The sequence below is a fragment of the Panulirus ornatus genome, chromosome 33 (assembly GCF_036320965.1).
Source record: "Panulirus ornatus isolate Po-2019 chromosome 33, ASM3632096v1, whole genome shotgun sequence".
NCBI lineage: Eukaryota > Metazoa > Arthropoda > Malacostraca > Decapoda > Palinuridae > Panulirus > Panulirus ornatus.
Window position 1 is genome coordinate 20,810,901 of NC_092256.1, and position 26,709 is coordinate 20,837,609.

Consider the following 26,709-nt stretch of genomic DNA (forward strand, 5'->3'; position numbering starts at 1 on the left):
TTATAAATATATTCACTGTATTTCATCATTTACATCGATCATTTGTAAATATCTGCACTGTATTTCAAGTTACTGGTCTTGTAAATATCGAGTGTTTAGAGTTTCGTAACGTGAGAATTTTCAAGGAGCTATTTCCCTAGCGTGAAAACCAGACTTTCCAGCGCGATAAACGTTAGTTAGACGTGTCTGTTTTAGGGAGGGAGGGACGGGGGTACTTACACACGCCGGAGGGAATGGATAGTTTGGGGTTAATGTTTCCTTGTAGGAGGTTAGCTTGGCCGGCGGGGGCGTTTAATGTTGCCATGAGGTGAAAATCAACGGCAGTGAAGAATATTTGGCTTTTTTTGTGCGAGTTTAACTTTGGCAGTACTGCAAGTGTGTGTGTGTGTGTGTGTGTGTGTGTGTGTGTGTATGTTATGGCGTATTGTTCGTCATGCTCATTTCCTCTCTTCAAGAGTGACGTCAGAGTGGATCAAACTCATGTCCGTGCGTCCGTCTGAAAGTTTCCGGCCATTATTTGCCAGCACAAGTCGTCTCTCAATATGCTACGAGACTTCGCTTGTGATGACCCCATGTGTCCACTCATGGCCAGGTTCCTGACGGCCCCTCACCCTTCGGCGGCGCCCTGAATGTGGAGGACGAGTCTCACATTGCACCTTAATGTCCCTTTCGATGTCAGTGGAAAGAAAAAAAAAAAGGTTTCTCCTGCAGGAGACTAATTTGTTCGTCCTAGGAAAAAATGGAACCTCATAATTATTGTATACTTCTCTCTCAAATAATCTGATTATATGTATTTATTATACTTAATCGCCGTCTTCCGCGTCAGCGAGGTAGCGCCAGGAAACAGACGAAGAATGGCCCATCCACTCACACACACACATATAAATATATATACACTCCTCCTTCCTGTCTATCACTGTATACCTTACTACCAGCTCGTCAACATGATTGTCTGTCAGGGTGACCTGATGATAGCATTACTGCGGACATGTTCCGGCCTTGCGCGACTTATTTCGAAGCTTCACGAGAAAAGCTCGTCGGACCTCAATATACAAGGAATGGCGGGAGGCGGTGCCGCTCATGCTCTAGTTATGCGCCTATTTATGTCACTGATAACAGCTGGTGTGAGGCCAGTACCAGCTCCGCTCACGTCAGCTGGTGGCGCAACATGTCTGTCATCTGTGGGTTTGTCAACTTTTTATGCATGGATATTATCCTGAGATTATTATTCTCATTCTCAAACTATTATTATATATCTGTTCGCCCAACACCCATTTTTTTGGGCTTCCCCTTGCTGCTATAGGATATGCTGTTGAATGAGATATTGATAAAACGCGAAATGCGGGAAGGCAAGACACGTGCGAAGGGTCCAGATGGCTAGGAAGAGGATGGGGAGCGGGTGGGTGGCGTGGCTGGTGACGTGGGAAGCCCTCGGGAGTAGCCAAGGACGGCGCTGACCACAACACTGACGCCCCCCGCCCCCCCACTCAGTTATCCCCTCCTCCTCACCACTTACCCCTCTCCCCTTCTTTCACCTCCCACACTCCCCACCACCCTACTCCCTCCACCCACCCACCCGTCCCATTCCATCCTTTTTACCTCTTTTTCGTATGACCACAGGATACGATAGGCTCCCTTCTTGGGTCCGACAAGCATTTAGGTCATTCTCCCCACGGGACACATCTGGTCCACAGTGACAAGCGAATGCTTTACAGAATCCAACAACAACGGGCCTATGTCGAACAGTTATAGCCTGCTGGGTTATGTACAGAGGTAGTTTTATAGCCAGGTTGGTGATCTATAGAAGTGTTGCTCCAGCCTGTGCAAGGTGTCATGGAGCGACGCGTAAGTCCAGACGCCAGGAAGGGCTGCCAAAATGGCCTGGGAGCGACACATTGTCTGGAAATTTCAGACATCTCCCCACATAAACCTTAAAGTATCAAATCATATCTTAAAGAAAAACAGAAGCTTTGATACCAGAGAATGTGGCGTGGAGAGTGTTCCGAAACTTCAACAATTTTGTGTGTCTGACTTTTTTTCCCCAAGGAAATGGAATAATGGAAAGAAATAATCAGTGGTATTCAAAAGTGGATATAAACCAACATATTTCTAAACCAGGAAAATGTTTGACCTTGAACCAGCAGAGGCTCCATTTTCCTCCTTTGACTTTCAGGTATATTCTAGAGTTGTAACTCGAGCGGCAAACAGTAGCAGACGTCTGCTACGTCATCTTCGTGTCTTTACCCTAATCCTTTCCTTCCCTCCCTCTATCACCCTGTCAGCTCTTCTTTCTTGTCTTTTATTCTTCTTTCTTACTTCTTCCCATTTTACTTCTTCGTCCCTTGTCTCTCTCAGTCCTCGCCTTACCTAAGTCCTCTCCTTTCCTATCCTCCCTTCATCTCTTCCCATGTCTCTCCTCCCGTCCTTCGTCTCTTTTCATGTATGTCCCTCCTCCCGTCCATCCCTGCAGCAACCTCTCCCTGCTGGTCAAACCAGCGACGCCATGAGTTGGAGGAGGACCCTCGTAACTTCCTGTGCGACGCGCCTCAAGGATGTGGCCGCGATTACACTATTACCACATTTCCGCTTTACAATTATTTCTATAAATCTTTTCTCGGCCCACCAAACCCAACGTCACCGCTACCATTTTCCTGTGGGGACGAGTACGAGGGAGGAAGGGACACGTTTTAGGTCTACTGCGGAGGCTCGTCAAAATGACCATCAAGCAGTTGACGGGGAAAAAAAAGGAACATTTTAAATTTTTTTGGGGAGGAACGCATCAGGTCCAGTTAAGCACCCTGACGTAGGGACAAATCTGGCTTCAAAGCGCTTGGTGTACCGATCATGTACTGACGTGTCGGATCAGTCGCATTGACTTAGGTCATGGACACACTATATCTGACTTAGGTCACGGGTACACTAGATCCGACTCTTGTGCTATTGACTGACTTGATCCGTACTGACGTACAGAGGGTTGTGGATAGATCCAGACATTGACATTGTCCGATGGTGCCACTGATGCGTTAGCTCTGCTAAATTCCTGACGTGAGTGAGAACATTCAGATCGACAGTATATCACTTCTTGTACACTAAAGAATCCGTCTAAGCCAAGACATTCACGTAGACTCCAGTTGATATATAGCTTCAGTGTGCTGACAGCAAGCTGAGCCCGTGGTAAGACCCTCACGCCGAAGGGGCCGAAGGAGAAGAGCGTTCATTTTAGGTTCACTTCCTTTCGATCTAAGTTGGTATGTTCCTCGCGACGCACCAGAGAATCTTCGACGTCGTTAGGTGACTATTGGACGTCATGGATCCCCCCAGTGTCTCACGGTCGGGTAGATAATATCAGGAATTTCTTGCGCGCTGCATCTGTCATTGTGACGAAATTTTGCTAAAAACCCCGCGCGATCTGGTGGGCGTTGCACACGAGGATCCGTGTACCTGTGAGTTTCTGCACACAGTCGTTTATGCTTGTTGGTGTACACTGTACGTTAGATTCGTGGACCTGGGGCTACTGTGTGTGTGTGTGTGTGTGTGTGTGTGTGTGTGTGTGTGTGTGTAAGTCTCTTTTTTTTTGTGGTGGGGAACTTGTAAGTTTTGTGAAGCACATGCACTTACATATTCGTGGAGTATGTATACCTGGATATTCGTGAATTCTTTTTTTATTCGAGTGTCCGTGAAGGTCTTGTACTCTAACGTTTGTAGCATTCGTGTACTTAGATTGTCGTGAAAATAGTGTATTTGGGGTTCGTAAAGTTCGTGTAATTACAGGTTAGCGAGAGTCGTGAGTTTAAGTGTTCATGAAGTTCTACTTATGTGTTTTGGTTCGTGTGCTTGGGTGTGCGTGAAATCGTTGTATTGGGGTGCTAGTGGAATTGGTGGATTAGGGAGGATGCGTACTCATGCGTTCGTATAATTCGTGTACTTTTGGTGTTCGTGCGAGCGAACGCTCCCGGTGGTGATGAATCGTGGGAGGAGGAGAAGGCGGAGTAGGAGGAATAAAAGTCTTTTTTTGCATGATCTTCCTCTTCCAATACCGGGAAAAAAAATCAACGTTGGTATTATCAAAGATTCAATTTTTCTTATTTCTTTTTCCTCCCCGACGTGACCGAACTGATGGAATGTATTCAATCACCTTTTTCTCTCGGCTACAAAAAGAAAAAGAAAAAAGAACTGTGTGTGAACAGCAATCAGTGTCACTCACCGAAGTCAAAAGATGCAATTTTAAAGATGAAAAATATATAACTTCGTTTTAAGCTCAGTAATCAGAGAGAACCTGCCATTCCCATGTAATTTTGCACTGGGACCATCCGAGTTGAGCAGCTTCTTAAAGTGGCAATACAATAGTCCACAACTACCCAGCACAGTTGCCCTAAGATTAGCCCTTCATTTTCGCAAGATGTCCAGTGAGCTGTAACCTGCTGTGTCAACGCCACTTTGGTCGTTCGTGCACGCTGTTCGTTATGATCATATGTCCTTAAGTTATGGAAAACATCGCCCGGTTGGGTGTCGAAGCGGGTTTATGAAAATGCGATCGAGTCGAAATCTCAGCGAGCCAGTCATCATCAATATCCTAACTTTATCGTTGCAGCATTGACACTTCAAAGTAACTACCGTATGTCTTATTATATATATATATATATATATATATATATATATATATATATATATATATATATATATATATATATATACATATATATATATTAGCATCTAATCCTTCATAATGTACATATTTTCTGACTTCCTTTGGTTGTATACAAGATGATTATGTCGCTGAGGTAAGCGAGTCGTCTTGTAATTTGTGGAAAAGTCTCGGTAGCGGATATTGAGTAAGATGAGCGGTAAGTTTAATTGCTAAATATAGCTACAGAGCGCCTCGCTGCTGCCTCTTCTGTGGTTAATTGTATCATTTTCTCATCCAGTGTGTGTTCACACTTCACAGACTCTTGACGGGGGGAATAATGGGGCTTCCCAGGACTCTATGCGTTCTTCTTCGGTAAACAGAGACGGTTATACTTCCATAAACTTCTGTGTTTGATCAAACTCAAACCCACGTTGGCAATGTCTTGTATATATGTTATGATGTAAGTGTTAGTTGTCGCTGGAGCTGCTACTTCAGACATCATAGAAAGAAAATACAGTCTAGAAATACTCAGAACAAAAACTTATCATACACATAAACAAACACAGTAGTCCACATATTAACTAACCTGATCTATTTCGAGATTTGCATCACTGGGATTCAAACTGGGAACCAATTGGCTATCTCCCTAGTTCGTCAAATCTTTCATTAATCAGTTATCCCCAAGCAATGATTAATCAAGTATCCCCAAGCTATGATTAATCAGTTATCCCCAAGCAATAATTAATCAGTTATCACAAGCAACACTTGAATCATGTGATGAATGAACTTACTCATCATTGCTGATGACTGATTCGACAAGATATTAAGGGACAGAGTAGAACCGTGTTTGGTAATGATATTTCTAGAAAAGGTGTGTGTGTGTGTGTGTGTGTGTGTGTGTGTGTGTGTGTGTGTGTATGTGTATCACTGTGAAGCACGTTTTGAAGAAATCTAATGATCTGAGTCGGGTGGGGAACAACAAAAAGACCACACGACAACACCGACCCTTTGATGGATTCTAATGAAAATATATCCAGTAGATACACAATAAGATTTTAACAGCTACGAATCTCCCACACTTCACATCCATATAGACCAAAGGCATTTACTGGTAAACAGTTGCTCCACTGACCAAGTTTTCATGTGAAAGAATTTTTATTGAATTCCCATTGATTGAATGAGAGAGAGAGAGAGAGAGAGAGAGAGAGAGAGAGAGAGAGAGAGAGAGAGAGAGAGAGAGAGAGAGAGAGAGACTATGGGAGAAAAGGCCGTCTGAAGACAAGGTCCCGTGCCAAGATAAAGTCTGGCGAATCTTTAACAACAACAGCAATTGTGAAAGATAATTCGGAAATGAACAGCAGCGCTGCTGAAATTCCCAATTTACACATTTGTCACACACTCCCACTTGGTGAGACTTCCAGTGGCTATGTTGAATAAGATGAATGAAATAGATGGTGAAGGTACAGAAAAGGTTGACAACTGAGGATTGAAAAAAAAAGAAGAAAAGAATAGAGAGGGGACGGAAGGGAGAAACATTAAACAGAAGAAACGGAAATAGTGAACAATGAAAGCAGACACGGGGACTGAAAGGCGTCCTGGGCTAATATTGACAAATCGAAGGAAAGACGGAGAGAGCCGACACCTAATGTTGACAGAGGGATGAATAGCGAGACAGCACAAAGAAGGGCGGGTGAAGGGAAGCAGCAGTAGAAGGAGGAGGAAGAGGACGAGTGTGAGAAGGACAGTACGAAGCTAATGGCAGGACGGCCAATGTCCACCTGGGAACGTAAATGGCGGACGCTGGCAGAAAAATGACTAAGAACTGCTCACCGGACGTGCTGCGTTCATAATCATCGTGACACGGAGCGTTACGTGCACGTCGCATTCCTCGAGGTAACGTCCTGACGCATATGCCACACGGACTTGACGTACGTCGTGGTATTCGTGAGCTCTATTCGATTATAATGAAGCGGCTACTCAGTACTGTGTGTGTGTGTGTGTTTTACCAACTTGTCCTGTATGGGGAGGGAGATTGTTGCTCATGGGGTCCCAGCTCTTGAACTTTGTCTAAACAATTAGTATTCATGATATGGAGCTTTCAGTACAAGAAAGGATTTAAGCAATAAGGTGCAAGTTCCTCACAGATTAAGGGACACTATGGCAAAATGGTCACAATCAGGACCTTACAAGAGTTCTTTCCTTCCTTCCTTACTCCTGTATGACCCACCTAAGCCTCCACATCCTCACCCAAGTGCCTTCTTCCTGGGGAGGAGGGTAGAAGGGGAGGGCAAGATAAGGAAGGGGAGGAGAAACAGGATACAGTCCGTTTCTGTGTTTGACACACTCCCTGGCAAGGGCTTTACTCGCCCTGTATAACGTAATCCATGACCGTCTTTCTCTGTATATGACTTGTAACACCTCTTTGTTATAATCTGTCGCGTGTGGTTGGAGACTCCATCTGATATGATACGCGACAAAAACAATTTCATAACTTGTGACAACCCGGATTTGTATCATGTAAGCCAAGATGAAAACGGTATAGGTGATAAAGCAACAGATGTTAAATGATATAGAATAAGTGTACAGACTAAGGGGAGGACGTACTTTTTTTGGGATATTTTATGATTTTTTTTTTATAATTATACATTTTAACCTTGAGTCATGCATGCAATTCGAGGATAAAGACATCTCATCTTGCTGTGCGATATACCAGTGGATGAGAAGATGCAAGTAGGAGTTTGTCTCCTTGTCTTGGTAGGGAGTATGAACGTGTATATTAGAAGTCAGAGAAGGATTCATAAGACAAGGAACGGGTGTACGCAGCACAGGAACCGAGATATTAGACGATCACAAAACAGGATTCATAAACCTTGGTACAAACAGGATACGAATCACGATGTAAACTACGGTGTAGGGAACAAACCGGAGCACAACGTATTATTATCGTAAACCATCGACAGGAAACTGACACATACAAAAAAAAAAAAAAGAAGTGTTCCGTTTTCGTCGCCAGACGCGGGGGTGACTCAAGTAAATCCTGACGCTGACGACGGACACAAGGCTGGTGTCGGGGGTCCGTCGCGACGGCCAGGCCTAACGCGGCCACCTTTAGGGTTGCTGGGTGAGAAGGGGGGGTGGTAATAGGGAGGAGAGTGGGGCGCGGGTGCTATGGGAAGGCGGGGAGATGTGAAGCATAAGGGAAAGAAAAAAAATATCAGCGAGTAAGGCTGATGAAAAGAAAAGGATTCCATAGACTAAATGGGAAGGGATGAGCACATGTACGATAATGAGGATAATGATGACAAAAAAAGGAAAAAACCTTAGATGTAAACAGAATAATGTGTTGGTATTACTAGGAGAAGTAAGCCAAAGATACCGGGGTTTAGTGGAACATTTTCTGTATAATGATATCTACACTGTTCGTAAGAGTCATATTCTAGGATCATGCACACGTGTTCCTAGAGGTTATGGAGCATTCCCAGGATAATGGTGGCCACCCACTTGAATTTATAGCTTCGTATGTAACGACCTTCCATACGCTGGCCGTGTGTGTGTGTGTGTGTGTGTGTGTGTGTGTGTGTGTGTGGTTATGATGGTGTGCGCGTGAAGGGGTGGGTGTGTGAGGCAGGTGGGAGGAAGCGTACAGAGGAAGGAACAGAGAATAACAAGGAACAGGAAGAGGGCCGGAGGAGGGTTGGTCCAGGACCACGTGAGTGTCTCAAGGAGGAAACACCATTTCCTTTTTCTTTGTCATGGCTACTCCCTCCCTCCTCCCTTACCATGGCTTGCTCCCTCCCTCCCAATGGCTAACTCCCTCCCACCTTCCTCCCCATGGCTCACACCCTCCTCGCTTCCCTCACCATGGCTTATTTCTTCTCCCTTTTCTTACTTACGACTTGTTCCCACCCACCACACGGCTAACTCCCTCCCACCTCGCTCACCATGGCTTACACACTGCTCCTACCGTCCTCGTCGTAAGCTCCCTTCCACCCTTGGTCGCTCTGTCCCTGGCTATGGTTTACTCCCTCCCACCCACGGCTTTCATGGCTGGGTCTTTGGGTCTGTCTAAGACTCCCGACTTTAAGGGTTAGCTGCGCTCGCTGCCATCTAGGAGTAGAAGCGATTAAAGTAGCTATTGATTATGGGGAATCATAGCGGTCTGTGGGTCAATAATTCTGATATGATGCCTCAAAAAGCGTACGTTAGAAGGGTGCAGGATTAGATTAAGTGCTGCTCGCATGATTAATTGTAATCATATTCTTTGCACCACATACATATATACTTATGTAAGAATGCTGGAAGGAACTTGTTTACACATGACATAGTACATATATACAATGTTAAGGGACACGCGCCTATAATTCTCTCCTTATAACACACAAATCCTAATTAACACATACACAGATCAAGAAACTCATATACACAAAATCACATGCATTTTTATGAGTATATGTACAACGCACAAACACATAGACGCATACACACAGACACATGTCGTTTGAGTAGAATTAGCCCTCTCATTTCCCATAATAGATGGCGTTTGAATCGATTTTATATATTGTACAACAAAGTCTCCACTTTCCCCAGCGGCTGGCTAAACGGTTCTCCAGGTTATAAGCGTCGGTCAAAAGACATATGCGCTCACGCACACACACAATGTGGAACAATGGATTACTACAGCCAAAGGACCTGTAACCACATTGACCTCCTGTATTCGCTTGGAGGAAGTGGTGGCCGAGGAAAAGGGTGTCGAAGATGGGGAGGTAAAGGGGTAATGGGGGTTGGGGGGGGTTAAGGATAGCAAAGGGATAATGGGTTAGGTCTTATGGCGTGTTAAGGCGGAGACTTAAGCGAGCGGTCGTTAATTCGAGGAGAGACTAAAGGAGGATTTTATTCGTTCAGTAGAGCGAGAAGGATTTGGAATGGTGGAGGGAGTTTAAGGTGTTAGAGGAAGGGGGGGGGGGGGTGTTGTAGTACATGGGGCGTAAACCAGGTGAGTTGGAGGAGCTGTGGAGCTGGGTGGGAAAGGTGGCGACCTTGTGTGGGACGCCCGCTTCCCTCGCCACCACCTGCCAGCCAGCCAGCCAGACCCGCCCTCTACAATCACCAACAACAGTTGTTGTCTTGTGCTGCTCTTGGTCTTATGGTTAACGATAACCTATAACAACCTCTATAATGACATGTATCACTGCTCGTACCAGTACAACAAATAACAATACAACTTCTGCAACTGCATCTATCACTGCTTGCACCAGTACAAGAGTTAGCCCTAGAACTTCTTCAGCTGTCACTGTTAATATCAATACAGCAGTGAAAACTTCAACTTCTACAGCTACTTCCATCACTGTTGGTACCAGTAGTACAATAACTGCTGACGGGAAGTTGTTTTGATAGGGATAATGGACCAAGAAAGCAAACTTTGTGTCATGATTATCACTCATTACTCAGGTCTAAATGATTTGTATAGAAAGTCTCTTATGGATACAATACTAGCGAAAGAAAAGGACCGCCAAAATATTGTTGTAATCACTTTTATAATCACTTGTGGAGGTGGTGGTAGTGATGGCAGTTGTGGAAATGGTGACTGTGGCAATGGTGGCAATGGCGTTGGTGGAAAGAGGAGTGTTTTGTGTGTGTGTGTGTGTGTGTGTGTGTGAAGGGGGGGAGCTTGGGAAAGTTGGTGACCCGGGCGTGGTTGTGGTCTGTACTTGAGGCCGTGGTTGCCTGGGGACGCCTGCTGCAACACCCCCTTCCCCTCTAACCCGCCCACCCCACCCACTCCGTACCACGCACCAGCCGCACCTCGCACCACGCACCGTCCGCACCCCTGAGGCTACAGGCAGTACCGTTCCCGTATCGCCCCGGGCCGTCCACACCACATTTCTCCCGAGGTTGTAATGCAAATAATAACTACCAATATCCATATTCCTATGGCGCCAGACAATAACAGCCATCTGTAACCGCGAGCGGTAAACATACAACCACAACTACTGCAATCAACGACCATCAGATTCAACAACCACAAATACATTTACTAAGTCCCACTGGTAACCTATTACCAATACAATCCACTCTGTTCGCTGAGCCCACCGGAAGGGAGAGAGGTGATCAGGTGCCATTAACTAAAGGGGATTTTGAAGTCACCAAATAGCTGAAGGGTATACCCTTAAGCAGAACCTTCTCGTGTTGACTTCTACTGGAGCCCCGTGGCGTCCCACTCTCCCACACGACTGTGGTGGTGGTAAGGCCTTCAACCCCAAGGCTCGTGCACAGGTGGTGGCCCTCAGCAGTTCTTCATGACCAGGGAACGCCACTGGGGCAACAAGTTAAGTCCGAGGCCCTTTCACACACCTGGGGGACTACTGTTGTGGCACATCAGGAGATCCTCGGGCCATAGAAGAAACTTGGGGTGTCCCACGGGAGTAGTGTCCCAGTTGAGCCTTAGGGTGTCCCATACACATAAACAGCGCCAGGTCTCTAGTGGAATTTAAGGGTATTCTACAGTCTCAGAGGTTGCCCTTAGTACCCTAAAGCATCCCTAGGGTGTCCCAAACACCTACAGGAAAGCAGCTATGACCCAGTACAGATCTAGGATGGCCCACACACACAAGAGACAGCAATAGTGGCTTAGGAGAGCCCCAGGTTGTGCGACAATCCTAAGGGACAGCGTTAGAACCCACAGTAGATCCCCTGGGTGTCTCACACATCAGGGGACGGCGTTAGGGGCTGCAGTAGAACCCTAGTATGTCGCACACAACCACAGGACGTCGGGCGACGACGTGTCACCTTGCGCAACCTCCGCCTCACACCGTCGTTAAGATACCCGTCGCAGCCCTGTCGCCAGGCGTCGCAGCCTAGCCGTCTGACGACACTTGTGGTGGTTGCGACGCTTTCCGTATCCCTTTCCTCTCTTTCGACACAATTCGCCACCAACACGACTCACTTCCCGTCTCTTCAACATGGCCTTTCCATAAAGACAAACCCCCTCTGTCCACCATTACCTCCCCACTAAAGACTCACCGAGACGAACATGACCTCCTTCTGTCTCTCCAACACGACCCCCTTCACCAACACCACCAGTGTTCCTCTATAACAGTGACCTCTCTAACCACTAACATCACACAATCATCTTTCTCTCATTTTAATATGATTTCACCACCATTGCCCTTCTCCCTGTGTTTCTCCGAATCCAACACAACCAGTCCACCATCACTTCCTTCCATCTAATATTCATAACACCTTCCACTGTATCATCACCAACAACAAACACATGGTAGAATGGACCCTATAACCGATGTTCCTGGGACTACTTTTTTTTTGATGGCCCATCATCTGGTTTGTGGGTCCCTCCCTCCACGTAGCATTGTACCTTCTTCTACCGTCGTACCCTCACATGCTCCATCGTGTCCTCCTCCTGTACCTTCGAACACCTACACGCACCGTCATGCCCTCTTCCTGTACCGTCTTACCCCCTCCCGCACCGTCGTACCCCACCCCAGAGGCCATTTTTAAGAGGTCTGCAAGAATTACAGTGTTGGGTGGAACGTTTGGGGTCACTCCTTGAACCTTACTTTCCGGTCATCAAGTAGTTGGCGCCCACACGCCCTCAGGGCTGCTACACACTCGCCCTCGGGGCTCTTACACGCCTGCTCCGGTGTCTGTGTGCCTTCCCATCTACCCACACGCTTACCTTTTACATACCTCTACTGTTCTCTACAGTCCTTGAAGGGTTTCCATGATCTTTCCCCCAAGTGATTCCACGTTCCAGTAGCTAGGCGCTTTTTTGCGATATCTAGACACCTTTCCCGCCGTATACTTGCCTCCATTTGGGCCAATACGCCTCCTTCAGGGGTGTACACACCTCTCAGGGTCTGGTCATTATTCCACGAGTCTCTAATGTAGACACGTCTTCGATAGTTTCCATACACATTTCTGCATTCAAAAGACTCACATTTCCTCCCATTTGAAGGATCCCCTCCTACCCAGACCAACTTACACCCGTCCACGTCATCAAATCCCACCCATATCTTACACACTCACTCATGTTACTCACATCCATCCATGCCACTCTCATCGTCCAAGTCACCAACACCCACCCATGCTACTCAAGCCTATTCACCTCGCCAACCTCCATCCATATCACCCACCTACCTTACCCGTGCTTCTCACATCCACCCATACTACCCGCACTCACCTTTGCCAACCTAACCTCATTTCGAGCCATCGTTCCCTTACTATAAATCCCTCATGAACCATCGACAAGCCAGACGTGGTCTTAGGCTGCCGTGTTCCTACCCATGTGCAGAGTTACCTTCCTCTTAGCTCGCCATGTAGAGTTCTCACCCGGATATCTGGGTCATTGCTACACGGAGGGCAAACCACAAAATACGGGGGGAGAACGAAGAGTAAGTGGTAGAACAAAGAATATGGGTCAGACTGAAGATCACTGGTCAGGCCGAAGAATAAGGGAGAGGCTCGGTGCAGAGCAAACCAGAATATATTTTATGATGGACCCAAAAAATATGAACCACACGGGTATAACCCGAGACTGACTGATGTATGTCGGTTAGACCACAGATAAGCAGTTCTACATTCTGTGGACAATTACCATATATTCAAGGGAAGGGGATTAGATACTCTTCGGATGGATTACTGGGAGATTTAAAAAGTCTCTAAGGAATTATAAACACCTCTTTGCGTTTAGCTTTATACTTGTCTGTTCATATGCTTTTATGTGTGTTCGTGCGTCCCTTACTTTTACATGTGTAAATGTATGTGTATGTATTTTCTGGGCGTGTGTAAAGATACATTTAGTTGAATCATGTATCTATTTTCAATCATCTGCACTTTAGTGTACGATCAGGGAATTCATAATTGTTTGATATCTATTTCTAAAGTGCTGAATGCATGTAACCATACTTATTTGTATGTACTCATTTCTGTAGTTGTATGTAAAGAAATTCCGGTATTTTTCTTTGTGGTTGCAGAAATGATTACTGTGATAGGTAACAACACCTTATTAGAATCAAGTGTACTTTTACGAGTTAAATCTATTTACATTTCATATTAATAGACCTGCATATAAATCGAAGCCCACATCTTTGACTGTCGGCTCTACTTGTAATCATATTTGATACTATTTTCATTCGTGTTAACAATATCACTAATGGAGCCGTCGTATTTCCTGTCATGTATTTCAAAGTTGTAATGTTTTTATACCTCAAAACTTTGCATGTTAACTGTATGATTATGAATATTGATAATATATGCAAGTGGTTTTACTCATTTCAGTCTTACTTTTTTCTACAAATGCAGACTTTAGAAGTACACAATTCCATATTACGTTTTCCTTGTTTACACTTGTAGACCCGTGGGGTTAAACACACTCAGCTAATTTCTGTTTATTTACCACTGCAGACCCACGGACGTGGAGTCGTGAGGACGTACACCGTTGGCTCCATCATGTGTCAGAGGCTCACCAGTTACCTCGGGTCTTCCCAGAGAGGTTCCTCATGAACGGCAAGGCCCTGTGCCTCATGACGCTGGATATGTTCGTCCAGAGGGTCCCCCTCGGTGGCAAGCTGCTCTATAAGGACTTCCAGCTGAGGCTTTGTAACGCTATGTACGCCTGATGACTCTGAGGAGGTTCTGTACCAAGTTTGTGGTTCTTCTACAGGTGTGTCTCTGCCTGGGAGACGTGATGTGGCTGACGAAGGGGTTTCCTTAACGCTCGAGGAATCCCGGGGGAAGCCTTGACGTCTTGCTTAGTGTCAGGTGTGAAAATACCATTCATGTGAAGACGATGAGTTTGATCAGGTATTTATCATATTCACCTGAGGAAATATAATCTCAAAGACAAGTTCAGAAAGGTATGCGAGAATGACTATAGGAACCTAGTCGTTTTGTCTGAGTTCCGCCGACTCGGGTTTGTATATAATGATGATGAGAGGGAGAAACTATGCGGGACCTGGAGTCTAAAGTGTATAACCTGGGCACTGTACCTCTCATTGCTGTGCTAACAACCAAAGATTATACTGAAGCGCTGTCAGGGCGTCGATGGATTGGACGTGTGACGCCCTCTGCTCTTGTTCCTACTTGTGTTTATAGAGTCTTTGTCCCTCTTCAAGGCCGAAGAGTTTCCTTTTATTATCCTGACGCGTAGAAAATCTTGAAAAGGAATATCTACAGCTTGCTGAATGTTCCAAGATGTCTCCTGTCCTGGCGAAGGAGGTGGGAGTCCTGGCCACGCCTCACTCACACGAAGGATGGAGGTATCATGTCCTATGGGCCGGCCCGTAGCTAGGCCTCTGGCTCTGGCCGATGGTCAGTGCTGGGGGCGGGGGGTTTGTGGTGGGAGCTGGTGTCCACCACTCCGTCCGTCCATGGTTGCCGCCCACCAGGCCCCCAACAACGCATCGACCAGCAAACAGGAAACCGGTACACGGCACTTCCTGGTGTCTGCTGCGTCGAGGGGAAGCGACGAACATCCGTCCACCAACACCCCTCGTGGACCCTCACCCACTTCCCTTCCCCTCATCTGATCCCACCCCTCACCCATTTCCCAGCCATCATCCGTTCTTATCCTTCACCCGCTTCCCATCTCTCATCGGCTTCTAGCCCTCACCCGCTTCCCAGCCCTCACCCGCTTTCCACCCTTCATCCGCTCCCAGCCTGATACGTTCCCACCCTTCACCCACTCTCGGCCCTCACCTGTTCATCCACTACCCTTCACCCCGTTTCTTCAGCCTTCAACCTGCATCCGCGCCTCGTTCACACCCAGCCGTGTTTCCCGGACGCAGCTCCACCAGAGCACCACCAATATCCCCACCGAGCTCCACTACCTCCTGTTTTCGCTTTTCCTCTCCCTCACCACCGACAACAGCAGTTCCATCATCCACTCCAACACCACCACTGCCCGTCGTGATGCCCCCGACGCTTCTAAATAGGAACAGACGGCCTTTTGACTCCGTCTCTAAGTCCCCGCCGACGATACTAATGACCAATAGTTAAGGTTAGTCTTCCGTGAACCCGACATGGTCGCTTTCCTTTCCATCGGCATGAGGTCAGTGGTTGACCCGACACGACCTGAGTAGATCCTCGTCCCCTAGGTCTTGTATAGAGGGAGAGACATTGGTCACCTGACATGGATGTGACCTCAAGCCGAAACCTGTTATACTGTTGGCCTTAAATGACAGTGACAAGTGGGGTTCCCTCGATGATGCGAAGAGCCAGACTCCAAAACCCCGAAACCAACGCAACACCAAATTATCTCTTGGAAGCTGTTAGCTCGTATCTACATCCGTCGGGCATACCTCCCTCCCTCCCTTCCTCCCTGCCTCAGTTGCCACATGTGTGTGTGTGTGTGTGTGTGTGTGTGTGGGGAAGGGAGGAGGAGCGGGGGGAAGGGGGGTATCTGGGTGTTTTGGGGGTAGGGGGTCAGGCAGCGGACATCCTGGCTGCCGATACAGAATCAATGCGACTACAGAAGCCCCGCCCCCCGCTGGTCAACTGTCATTTCCGCTAGACACCGATAAACCAACATGGTATATACCAGCGGCTGGTAACGAGGATGGTCCATGTGGGTAGAACTGAGTGAGCGTAATAGATATACAAAACAACGCCGGATGTCGAGCGAGAAGTATATACACAATAGGACAGGCTGGTAACATACCCATCACAGGCTGGAGGAATTATATACAAACACTACAGACAGGGAACAAATAAACACGTGGCTATCTTGGCGAAAGAGAGAGAGAAAAAAGATACAAGCACAACACCCACAACAGCAAACACGACAATACACACACTCAAGCACAATGCGGCAACAAACACACACGCTTCACACATCAACACCATATTACCTCAGCCACTGTCTATATGTGGAAATTTACAGATAGATTATTTCCAGAAATCATAATTTGTAAAAGTAAATCCTATTGACTGTTGACCTACAGAGTTGTTGTAAATGATATGTAATCATAAGAACCATAGCATTTTTATTGTTGAAGGTTCGTTGTATTGAAATTTTTAAAACGTTCTCACGTATGGGTTTGTATGCAAATGAGGATATTTTGAATGTGCACGCACTAGCACATGTTTGTGGGTAAAAAGATGCACTGGCCTTAAAAACTCTTTAACAGCTTGTCGCTTCTCTCAACAGTAAACACTTATCACCAAACTCTTGGTCGATTTTCAAACGATTTTGTTTTACGCCGTATGTAAAATACAGCTGTCGGAGACTTACTACATGGCTGATACTGTTACTGGTCATCCTACCACCTAACTCATTCTCTTAGTCACTAGGATCCCATTTCCGTCTTCTAGGTCTTTATGGGAAGGTGGTTAGAGAAGGAAGAGGGACATTTAGATAGATGGCGCAGGTATGGCCTATGACTCCTCGAGTATCCTTGACCCAGATCTCCCCTCCCACGACGGGTGGAGGAGGAAATCAAGCGGGAACGGGAGATCCGTGACACTAGGTAGCTACTGACGGGGGCTGATAGATAGATGATCAGGCAAGTTAGACAGGGTTGAAGTTCTTCGTTGTATAAAGCTGGAAAACAGACTGACCTGGTGTGGGTCTATGACGAGGTCATCTTCTGGAGGATAGTGACTTAGTGCCCAATATTCCTAATGTTTATAGACGGAGCCAAGATAGCAAGCTAGAACCACTTCACCTCGACGGGTTAGGCAGGCAGGTAGGTAAGAAGGTTAGCTGGGTTTTCCACCCAGTGACCACACACTGGACAGGTAAGAAGGAAAGGTCGGAGGTTTGTCTCCTGCTTCCCCCTGAGAGCATGTGTGGGGCAGCTGCAGTGGTAGGGTGGGGTGGGGGCGCCGGAAACAGCCGATCAGACGAACAGCTGACCGTCTCTCATCCTCACCACAGATGCTCCAACAAGCTAACCTATTGTGCCTTCACGTCACCTCGCACTACTTTCCCGATCGAACTCTCCTTTCGTCTCATCTCCCACTACTTCTAAATGCTGGAATCCGTTCTGACTAATGCCTTATGTTACATCGCACTGCTTGGCATTTTAAATTTTGTGTTTTTAATTCATAATATCATGTCCTCCAAGCCCAAAATATCAATCTCAGGCAACGTTTCCACTTCTGCTAGTTATTTACACCTTGTTATCTCTTGTTGACATCCTCCGCTCTTAATTCGCAAACATCTCTGGCCCAATAGTCAGCCCTCCTAACCTAACCCACTCCAAATGCCTCTTTCCTCGCTCACGCTGAGAACATAAAAATGGTTGGTCACCGTTTCACTCAACGCTCAACCATCATCCGTTTTTCTATGTGAAATATTCAGGCCTGGAAACTGTTTAAGATTCTTGACGATTTCATAAAGACTTTAACCGCATCACTGGTAGCCGAAGGAGAAAGCGTAACCAGAAACATCCATTTAGGTGAAGCTGCTATATGATTATGTCTGCCATCGGAGCGCTACGGGGCGTCTCGCTCCCAGCCGTAGACACCCCTCCGTAATATCCTCTGACCAGGCTACTATTCCCACCTAATTATAACCTCCGGAAGCTCAACCAACATTCACAGGTCTTGAACACCCCATTTTTTTTTCCTTAACTTTTCGTCATTTGTATAGTTTTCAGCTTTACTATTACATGCGTTTTTTACCTTTATCGTTTTTTTTGGCTCTAGTCACAGGGGGGTAGGGGTGTGTGCTTGTTCGGATGTAAACATCGCCATTGTTTCTCCTCGTTTAGCCTATATAGGCCCAACCCTCACCTTCGCTAACCGGAGCGAATAATCTTTCCACTTCCAACCGTTCTCCAAGTCAAGCCTAGATCCTTCAGTCACCGTAATTACTTCGAAAAAAAAAGTCATTTACTTCCCAATCGTCAAGCTTATGACTGTGACGCAATAATTTACGAGCGATAATGACCGGGAAAGGGGGGAGGGGGGCGGTCTGGGTCTGTCTGAGCGGTAACCGGGGGACGCCACCCATCCTCATATTTACCGGATCGCCCTTCCGGCACCGTTTACTACCTACCGTTCTGCCCTAACATCACAATATATCCCAAACACCACTATACATACGGCTGCTCATATCCCCATTTCGTTCACACATATCCCAAACACCACTATACATACGGCTGCTCATATCCCCATTTCGTTCACACATATCCCAAACACCACTATACATACGGCTACTCATATCCCCATTTCGTTCACATATATCCCAAACACCACTATACATACGGCTGCTCATATCCCAATTTCGTCCCGTGTCTTAACAGGGGCCCAAAGTGTTATGTCAATGGTTTTCCTGTTTTTAGTTGACGACGAGAATGAGATTAAAGTTTGCTGGCTGTTAATTTAAACTACCCGTTGGAGAGATCATATCGCATGTAGTTTTCTGTGTTTTCTCATGTCGTTTGCTGAAATAGTGTGATTATTGACGACATATAAATGCTACTGTATGACTGATAAGATCCAACACTGTCAGTATTCATACTGAGTCATCTGTAACATCTGTTTTCATTTAACAAAGTTTCTGTCTTAAACCCAATCACTTCGAAAGGGCATTGCTGTTTCCCCAAGTTGTTTTGAATCGTTTCGTTATGCAATTTATCGAGGGAAATTCACGGTGAAACGATTACTATAAAAGCCAAAAAGAAGACAGCCTTTCCACGTATGATTTTTCCTCTCTTAAGTTCACACGCCATTATTACGTACCAATGGTTAGTTATTTAGTACCAGAGTTGCTTCAGTGAAGGAGGAAGTGTGGTTGAGGAAACATCCACTTTCTTGGTAAGGGCAAGGAGGAGGTGTGGTAGACTGAACAGCCGTGTTTCCTTTCACTCTTTCTTTACCGTATGGCAACTACTCTAACTATTCAGGCTGGTTAGCGGTGTGATAATATATCACAGCAATTCATATATAAAACACCAAAATTTGATATTGAAAATGAAGTGATTTTGTTAACCTAGCAATTGAAATCTTTGAAAGTCATCAATTTCTAACAGGAAAACGAACTTGTTTTGTCTTCACAAACGTTTTTCTTCACTCTTATTCTCGTAATTCGATATACCTGATTTTATATCATTTCCTTACTAATCATTTCCAGTCTGGGGTTGAGGACACCGGGAGAGATGTAACATAAAGATAAAAAAAAAGTGACGATTGGAAGTCGACCTGCGAGTTGGATTTTTTTTCTTTTTTTTACGAGTTCTCCACATTCTTCTCTTTTATTGCCGTTGCAAAGAAAATGGGATATGTTACGCGAGTAACGAAGTAAGGAACGCATGCCCATTTTCCTCCTCATTTCACACTAGGGGGTGCTATAAGAACGTTAGAAGTTAAGACATTACTCATTTTTCCTCCTCGTCAGTTCACACATATACTATGCATCATCAAATCCATATGTGTAATATTAGGTAAGAAGGAAGGTTAGAGAAGAACTTCGTGTAAAGATAACGTGCGAGAGAGAGAGAGAGAGAGACAGCTGTGATGAGAGGAGAGAGGGGCGGTGGTGGAAGACAGCTGTGTCGGGCAAGGGAGGCTCCCTCTACCCAGGAAGTCCCGCGCTGACCCAGCAGATGTTGAACTAAATGAACTGAACGAATCTTACTTCCTCCATTGTTCTCCTCGGTCAATTTATTTATTCACCTTTTTATCTTTTTTTTTTTTTTTGGAAAATTTGTATTCCTCTTGTCTGTATTTTGCAGCCATTTTCTAGCATAATTCCGTTCATGTGCGTGTCTAAAGATTCGCCTAGACTTAAGCTTTGGTCCGGACGTTTGCCAATGACATCTCATTCTCGAGTGTGCCATTACTGGCACAGGTTGGGCATGTGTGCTCGGGGTGCCATTACTGGCTCAGGACGGCCCGTGCTTGACTATAGTGTATTGGGCTCTAAGGCGAATGTGTGTGTTGTGTAAAATGTGATGAATTGCTTCATCTCATGCAAATTCAGTTCACTTTCATGTTGTTAACCGAGTTTGTAATATGTTTCCGAACTGTTGATTGTATTTTCAACCGTATTTAAGGAAGTTTATGGTAGGGAAATGTATTCAGGGGTATGTTTTACTTTTCGGTTTAGACAAGAGAAAAACGCAGTTATGTAACTAGGAAACACAGTTTGCAGCTCTTTTTTGAATGGAAAGACCATTGATTTAACATTTTTCGAACTTCATCTAATACTTTCAAATGTAGTGAAGTTCACTTGGAAAAAAATATAATTGCCAAGTAAAAAACACTACCGAATATTTCTAACTATAGCAACGTATTCGTATAATGTATATTCTATTTTTTAAGCTGATGCTATTACCATAGTCCAGGCTACAGTTACCTCGGAGTCTTTGTATATAATGTATTGTGATCTATTTTGTTAACTAATGCAACATTAGGCAATTCCATTTTCCTTGTGGAAATCTTGACTTGAGTCATGCGTATGTATAGGGTATATAGCCTAAGATGTGTTAAGTATTATTATCCTTTCCAGTCCTTTACTCTAGTCTGCCTTATTCTGAACTTTACATCATATCTTTCATGTTGAAATAACCGTTGTAGCACTACCTTATTACCTTGATTATTTTTGTATCTTTACTCTTCAATGTAATCTTGCGTGTCAAGTAATCTTGCGTGTCAAGTGTTGAGGACGTTGTGTGTAAATATACACTTGCTTGAATTACCTTTGATAGTTATAACTGTGTGAATCTTTAGGATGTTACAGATCTTTTATTTTGTGTAAAACGCTTTTGTTCAATAAAATCTACAGTATTATAGGATTAATATCTACCTTTTTTCTTATGGGCAAATTTTAGTCTTATTCGTATGGATAGAATAGAGATGCCCAGTTTTTCTGTACATATAATCTACTTACATTGTTTTGCTTAGTAACTTGTAATAATTGTGCGATGTTAAGGAATTTTGTTTTGTACAATGTTGATTTTCTTTTTCGATGTTAATCTTTTGTAATTATTGGAATTAAATTTTGGATATGCTTAACAAAAATGCAAGTATGTTGGCCTCAGTGCTATTATAACATCCACTGAGGAGCTATGAAATTCATGCATCATACTTTTTTGTGTGTTTTTATTAGATACACTGTCTTACTGATATACTATGTATTTTTCAATGATAGTATTCGCAATTTCAAAATTCATATTTTGTTTTACGTTGTAAACAAATGTATAATCAATATGGTGAATTGATTTGGTTAATCGTAAATAATTCAGAACGGTGTCTCACAATATCAGTATTAGAGGTGAGATTTTTCAGTATAGTATACTAATTAGAATAGGAAATTTGTCAAAGGAGAAAATTTAAGACTCAATTATCTATTTTTTTACTTGCATGTAAATGTGATGTTGCAATCGAAGCAAATGTCAGTTTTTCAAATGTTCTTTATCAAGTTTAAAAGTTTCAGATATGGGGTTCAGTGGGGAAATATATTAGGCTAACTTGCAAGTTTGACAAACTTTTAATTTACGTTGGGCCACCGGCATCTAGTCACAGGTTTAGACTGTGTTAAGTGAAGATACGACAAAGCTTTCACACACTGTATTTATTGTTGTTTATATAAATATATACGGGAGATGAATATACAGGCATCCAGACAGATGTGCGTTTCTTTTTATCCCTGCCAGAATACACATTGTATATATATATATATATATATATATATATATATATATATATATATATATATATATATATGGAATATTTTTTCTTCAAGTTGGAAGCTCCAATTACGAACGTAAAACCACATCGAGGACAAGCCTTTACTGAGATGTGAAGGTCAGTGAAGGGAGAAATGATAAAAGGAGAAAATACTTTAAGACTTTCGAAGGAAATGGAAAACGTAACTTCTTGAAATGGGCCAGATCATACTTGTTAGGAGAGACGATTTCTAATTCATGTTGTAACCACTTGTAGGTGGAATCCGGTAAAACACACACACACACATACATATTATATAAAGTGTTGATACAGCTTGCCTCCTGTACTTACATTCATACCAAACATCTCTCGCCTAAGCTGCTAATTCGATACACAGATACACGCCTTTACTGCTGCCATTTACAGCTATCTAGACACGTAGAAAAAGTTAATATAAAGATTATATGATAAATAAAGCTAACAGTATGTAAAAATACGTCTAGGCTTGTCCATCCAACAATCGCCACTGATTTAAGACAATGCAACGTACCTAGGAAAGCCTTGTTGCGTATGAAGGTGTTGTAGAGAGGATCGGTGAGGTGCTTGAGCTAGTCTGTTATTGAGTAAGGGAAGACGGTACGCCGTGGAACCAAGCGATGGAAGACGTAGTGTGGTAAACTATGCACTGTAAACTAAACACACAGCAGCGAACCTCGGAATACGCTCTTACTCGAGTGAGTCTACAGTAAAATACTATGTGAGACAGGTCATCACCTCTGCAGCGTTAAAAGGGCGGGAAAAAGAGTTCAAGCGAATTACCCGTAATGGTTGTTAAGGATTGTTAGATCATATGACCCAGCGTGGCGCCTTTGTACTGGAAGAATTCAACACGCAGGGGTTTATTTTCATAAGAATATGTGTCTCACGATACAACATTCTATAAAGTTACGTCATGACTGATAAAAAAAAAAGAGGTTTTTATCTTAAAGATACTTGATAGCGGATTTGTAACGGAGTCTGGTAACGCCTTGATATGTTATACAATCACAAAAGTGTGAAAAACAACTGCATGAAGTTGAAGTAAATACCTAATCTATGACCTAAATCACAATACAAATGACCAAGGATCAAAATCTATCGAAAAAGAAAAATGGTATAAATATATTTTATTTTCTGCTCAGTAACAAAACAAGAAAAAAATTGGATTTCTCAAAATATTGTTTTCATAACTGAACTTTATGTACTATGTAATCATTCTCTCCCCACATTGAATTTAGAACTTCTAATCAGAGTATCAATCAATATTTTCCAGTTACTTGAGAAATTCTGGATGAGATGTTATATCCAAAATAAGAAATACCATGACAGTAAATTAAGTCAACATAAGATACAAATTAATAGATCAGGAACTTAGTCAATAAAGCAGTTAAGAAAACCCTGAAAAATAAATATTTTACCACAGTATCACATATACTGAACTTGAGAATATACTGTAGTCACATCGTGTCATACAATGAACAAAATCATATCACTGTTTCAGCTAAACCAAAATAACATGTAGATATCTAAGGCAATATGACTGTACAACATATACAAAACTGGGAATATGAAAATGAAATATCTTACTCAACAGTAATACCCTTGTGCCTATAAACATAGATTTGTAAGCAATCACTAACATAATTTTCATAAACAATGCAATAGGTATTTTACAAATGGGGACCATATATAGATACAGATAAATCCTTGACTCCTTGTTCAACAAGAGCAATAACTTAACAAATTAACAGTAGAAGTATTATTGCTTGTAGATAACGGTACGATCCTTGAAGATGACGGTATGGGCCTTGGGCATGATGAATCTTTTTTAACCTTAGCTTTGTGGATCAGGTCAAAGTCCATGTAGGCCACCATACCTAAAGGTAGTACCGTCGTCCTATTTAAGGGTCATCCTGTTCAAAAGGTCAACATGGGAAGCCTGTCCCACTCACTGGTTACTTCCTGACGAACTTAAGTGTGGACACAGTAGGTTGGAAAGGCGTGACAGTTACCTATGACTCAATCTGCGTCATTGCCAGACGCATGACTCACGCACTGAGCTTCCGGTCTGAGTATGGCTTCCTTGGCAGCCATCGATAAACATTTCTGACGACTTGTATCGGTTACATAACGCTTCTAGCCTCTCTGCAGTAACTGTATTATATCCGGAAAAAAAGCTCAAGGCTTCTCTGTTCCAATACTCTTTTTTAAACGGATGAAATTATTATTCTCTCTTAAAAAGCTCCGGACTCTTCGAAACAGTATTCAAGATCCGAACAACCTGCTCGGTCTTTTTTTTAGTATTCATTATTTAAAAAGACGAGATGTTCCTATCACGCAACTCGAGAACAAATAACACTGGACTTTGTGTCTTGAGCTAGACAAAAACCCAAGATTCATTTTCTACAAATTACGTTTATGGATATAAGGGATGACACCTTGGGTTCGGGTCATCGCTCAGGGTTCGACCCCTGCCGAGGAGGAGAATGAACCACATTTAGAGTACCTGGAGTTCTTCCTAAAAACGTCACCTTTAATTAAGGACGATGACTGAAACTCATGAATGCTAGAGTACGTCCAGGAGAACATTAGAACAAGACCTGGAGAACGCTGGAGCAAGACTTGGACTATGGTGGTGGTTCTTCGATGATAGTGACTGTATCCTGCATCATCACCTCTATTACGATGAGAAAGATATCAGCAGGAGTGAACATCTTCAGTAGGACTGTGTCTCTTGGGCAGAAGGGCTTCCCTTAAGATGAGCTGAACCTTTGGACAAAAGGGCTTCCTTGCAGCTGGAATGAGCCCTTTGGGCATAGACACCTCAGAGGTACTGAACCATTTGTGCATGGATGACTCTCTTTAGACATGGCTACCTTTTAAGCGTCATCATATGCTAAGTTTGCCTCTTAGATTTACTAAGTGACGAAAACTATATGGTTTTCAAAAGCTAAAGTACTATTACTGCACTTCTCACAAATGACATCCTTTGCGTAGGAAGTTCTAAAGGATTGTTCATAACACTGATCAACAAACGGTTCACATACAAGACCTTGCTATTACAACACGAGAAAAGATTATCCATTGAACAAAAAACTGTTCCAAAAACACGCCTAATCGGGATTCAGTTCAAGACTCACCATCATACATCTGCAACGAACCAGCGACTTGGTTTCAAAAGCTTAACAGGACCTCCCTCACCTTCAGCACCTTAAGCATCATCCTATACCTCCTACCCCAAAATACCTTCACCTCGGACACCAGTCTCCCCACATTATGATACCGCTTTGCGTCTCCACTGGAGGGTAAAAGACATCTTAAAACCTCTGAAAATCAACATACAGATCACACAGCTCTTACAACATGAGACAATCACTGAATTTGAATGTACATCATAACATACATTTACTTTCTTCATAGCTTACTCCTGGAGATAACTGTACGGCTCTGTATATCACAAGAAATCACAACAAACAATTGGTATGTATAGAATCAATAAATTTATATCTGTATTACTTGTTCACCTTCTCCATATACTTCCGAGATTGCTTTAACCTCTTCCGCAACTTAAAGAGCTTAAGTCACTAAGTCTCTTCTGGTTTACATGTCTACATAGGATTCTCTCTTCCACACAAGACTAGGGTGGACCTTTAAACCGTCCCACTGGACCTCCTCGTAGTACCTACTCGTCTAAAGGACGACAGAGTGATTCTCATCAGCCATTACTTCATCGTTGAGGTCCGTCGTGCCGTTCGTCAGTTTGAGGAAGGTGACGGTGGCGTCGTGCAGGAAGACGTACTGCCTCTGTCGGAGAAGGAACAGAGGATTATGGAATCTTGCATACGGAGCGGGTGAGGAGGGTAGAGAGAGAGAGAGAGAGAGGACCTTTGGGAACTGGTAATTGGTATGGTTGAGGTCATCGAGAGAGGACGAGTGTAGGGGAGAGGGGGGTGTGAGGGAGAGACTGGTATGTAAATTACGAGGAGAGTTCAGCAGTCGTGTATCATGCAGTGAAACCAGCTCCTCGCCCACAGCCAAGCCTCTTCTCGCCCGAAATGATCGTCATTGGTGTGTGCACAAAGATTACATACATAACAAGAAATGTGTGTACACCATGGAACATGTGGTGTGAGGAAAATAGACACTATAGATATTTTTACCGATAAAATGAAGACACTAACAACTGTAATGGTAACGAAAATGATGACCCCCCACTCTTGTAGCGATGCTGGAATGACGATGATGACTCCCCTCACTTATAATGTTTAGGACGACGGTGATGACTCCATTCTTCTAGTGTTGCTGGGGACGACTATGATGACTTCCCTGTTATAGTGATGCTGGGGACAACAACAGGACAGAAATAGGAAGTCGGAAACCTAGACTTAACTGTAGCTTTATAAGATGAGAAGAGA

The 26,709-nt window shown here is 44.0% G+C and overlaps 3 protein-coding genes across 5 annotated transcripts in view; 1 reads left to right on the forward strand and 2 right to left on the reverse strand.

Annotated features, from left to right (window-relative positions):
* The window catches only part of edl (ETS-domain lacking), a 34,408-nt gene extending 12,194 nt beyond the window's left edge, over positions 1-22,214 (forward strand). The window contains exon 3 of the mRNA XM_071681842.1: positions 14,045-22,214. Coding sequence (XP_071537943.1) covers positions 14,045-14,259 — 215 coding nt within the window. The 3' untranslated portion in view covers positions 14,260-22,214. The remainder of the gene's footprint in view (positions 1-14,044) is intronic.
* Positions 1-22,994, reverse strand: part of LOC139759570 (putative ammonium transporter 2) — a 108,651-nt gene extending 85,657 nt beyond the window's left edge. Inside the window, exon 1 of the mRNA XM_071681848.1 lies at positions 22,806-22,994. The gene's annotated coding sequence lies outside the window, so the exon portion shown is untranslated. The remainder of the gene's footprint in view (positions 1-22,805) is intronic.
* A 412-nt stretch (positions 22,995-23,406) lies between these two features.
* Positions 23,407-26,709, reverse strand: part of LOC139759567 (receptor-type tyrosine-protein phosphatase epsilon-like) — a 34,432-nt gene continuing 31,129 nt past the window's right edge. For all 3 annotated transcript variants that reach the window (XM_071681844.1, XM_071681843.1, XM_071681845.1), the window contains one exon: positions 23,407-26,098. In XM_071681844.1, the coding sequence (XP_071537945.1) occupies positions 25,985-26,098 (114 nt within the window). In that variant the 3' untranslated portion in view covers positions 23,407-25,984. The remainder of the gene's footprint in view (positions 26,099-26,709) is intronic.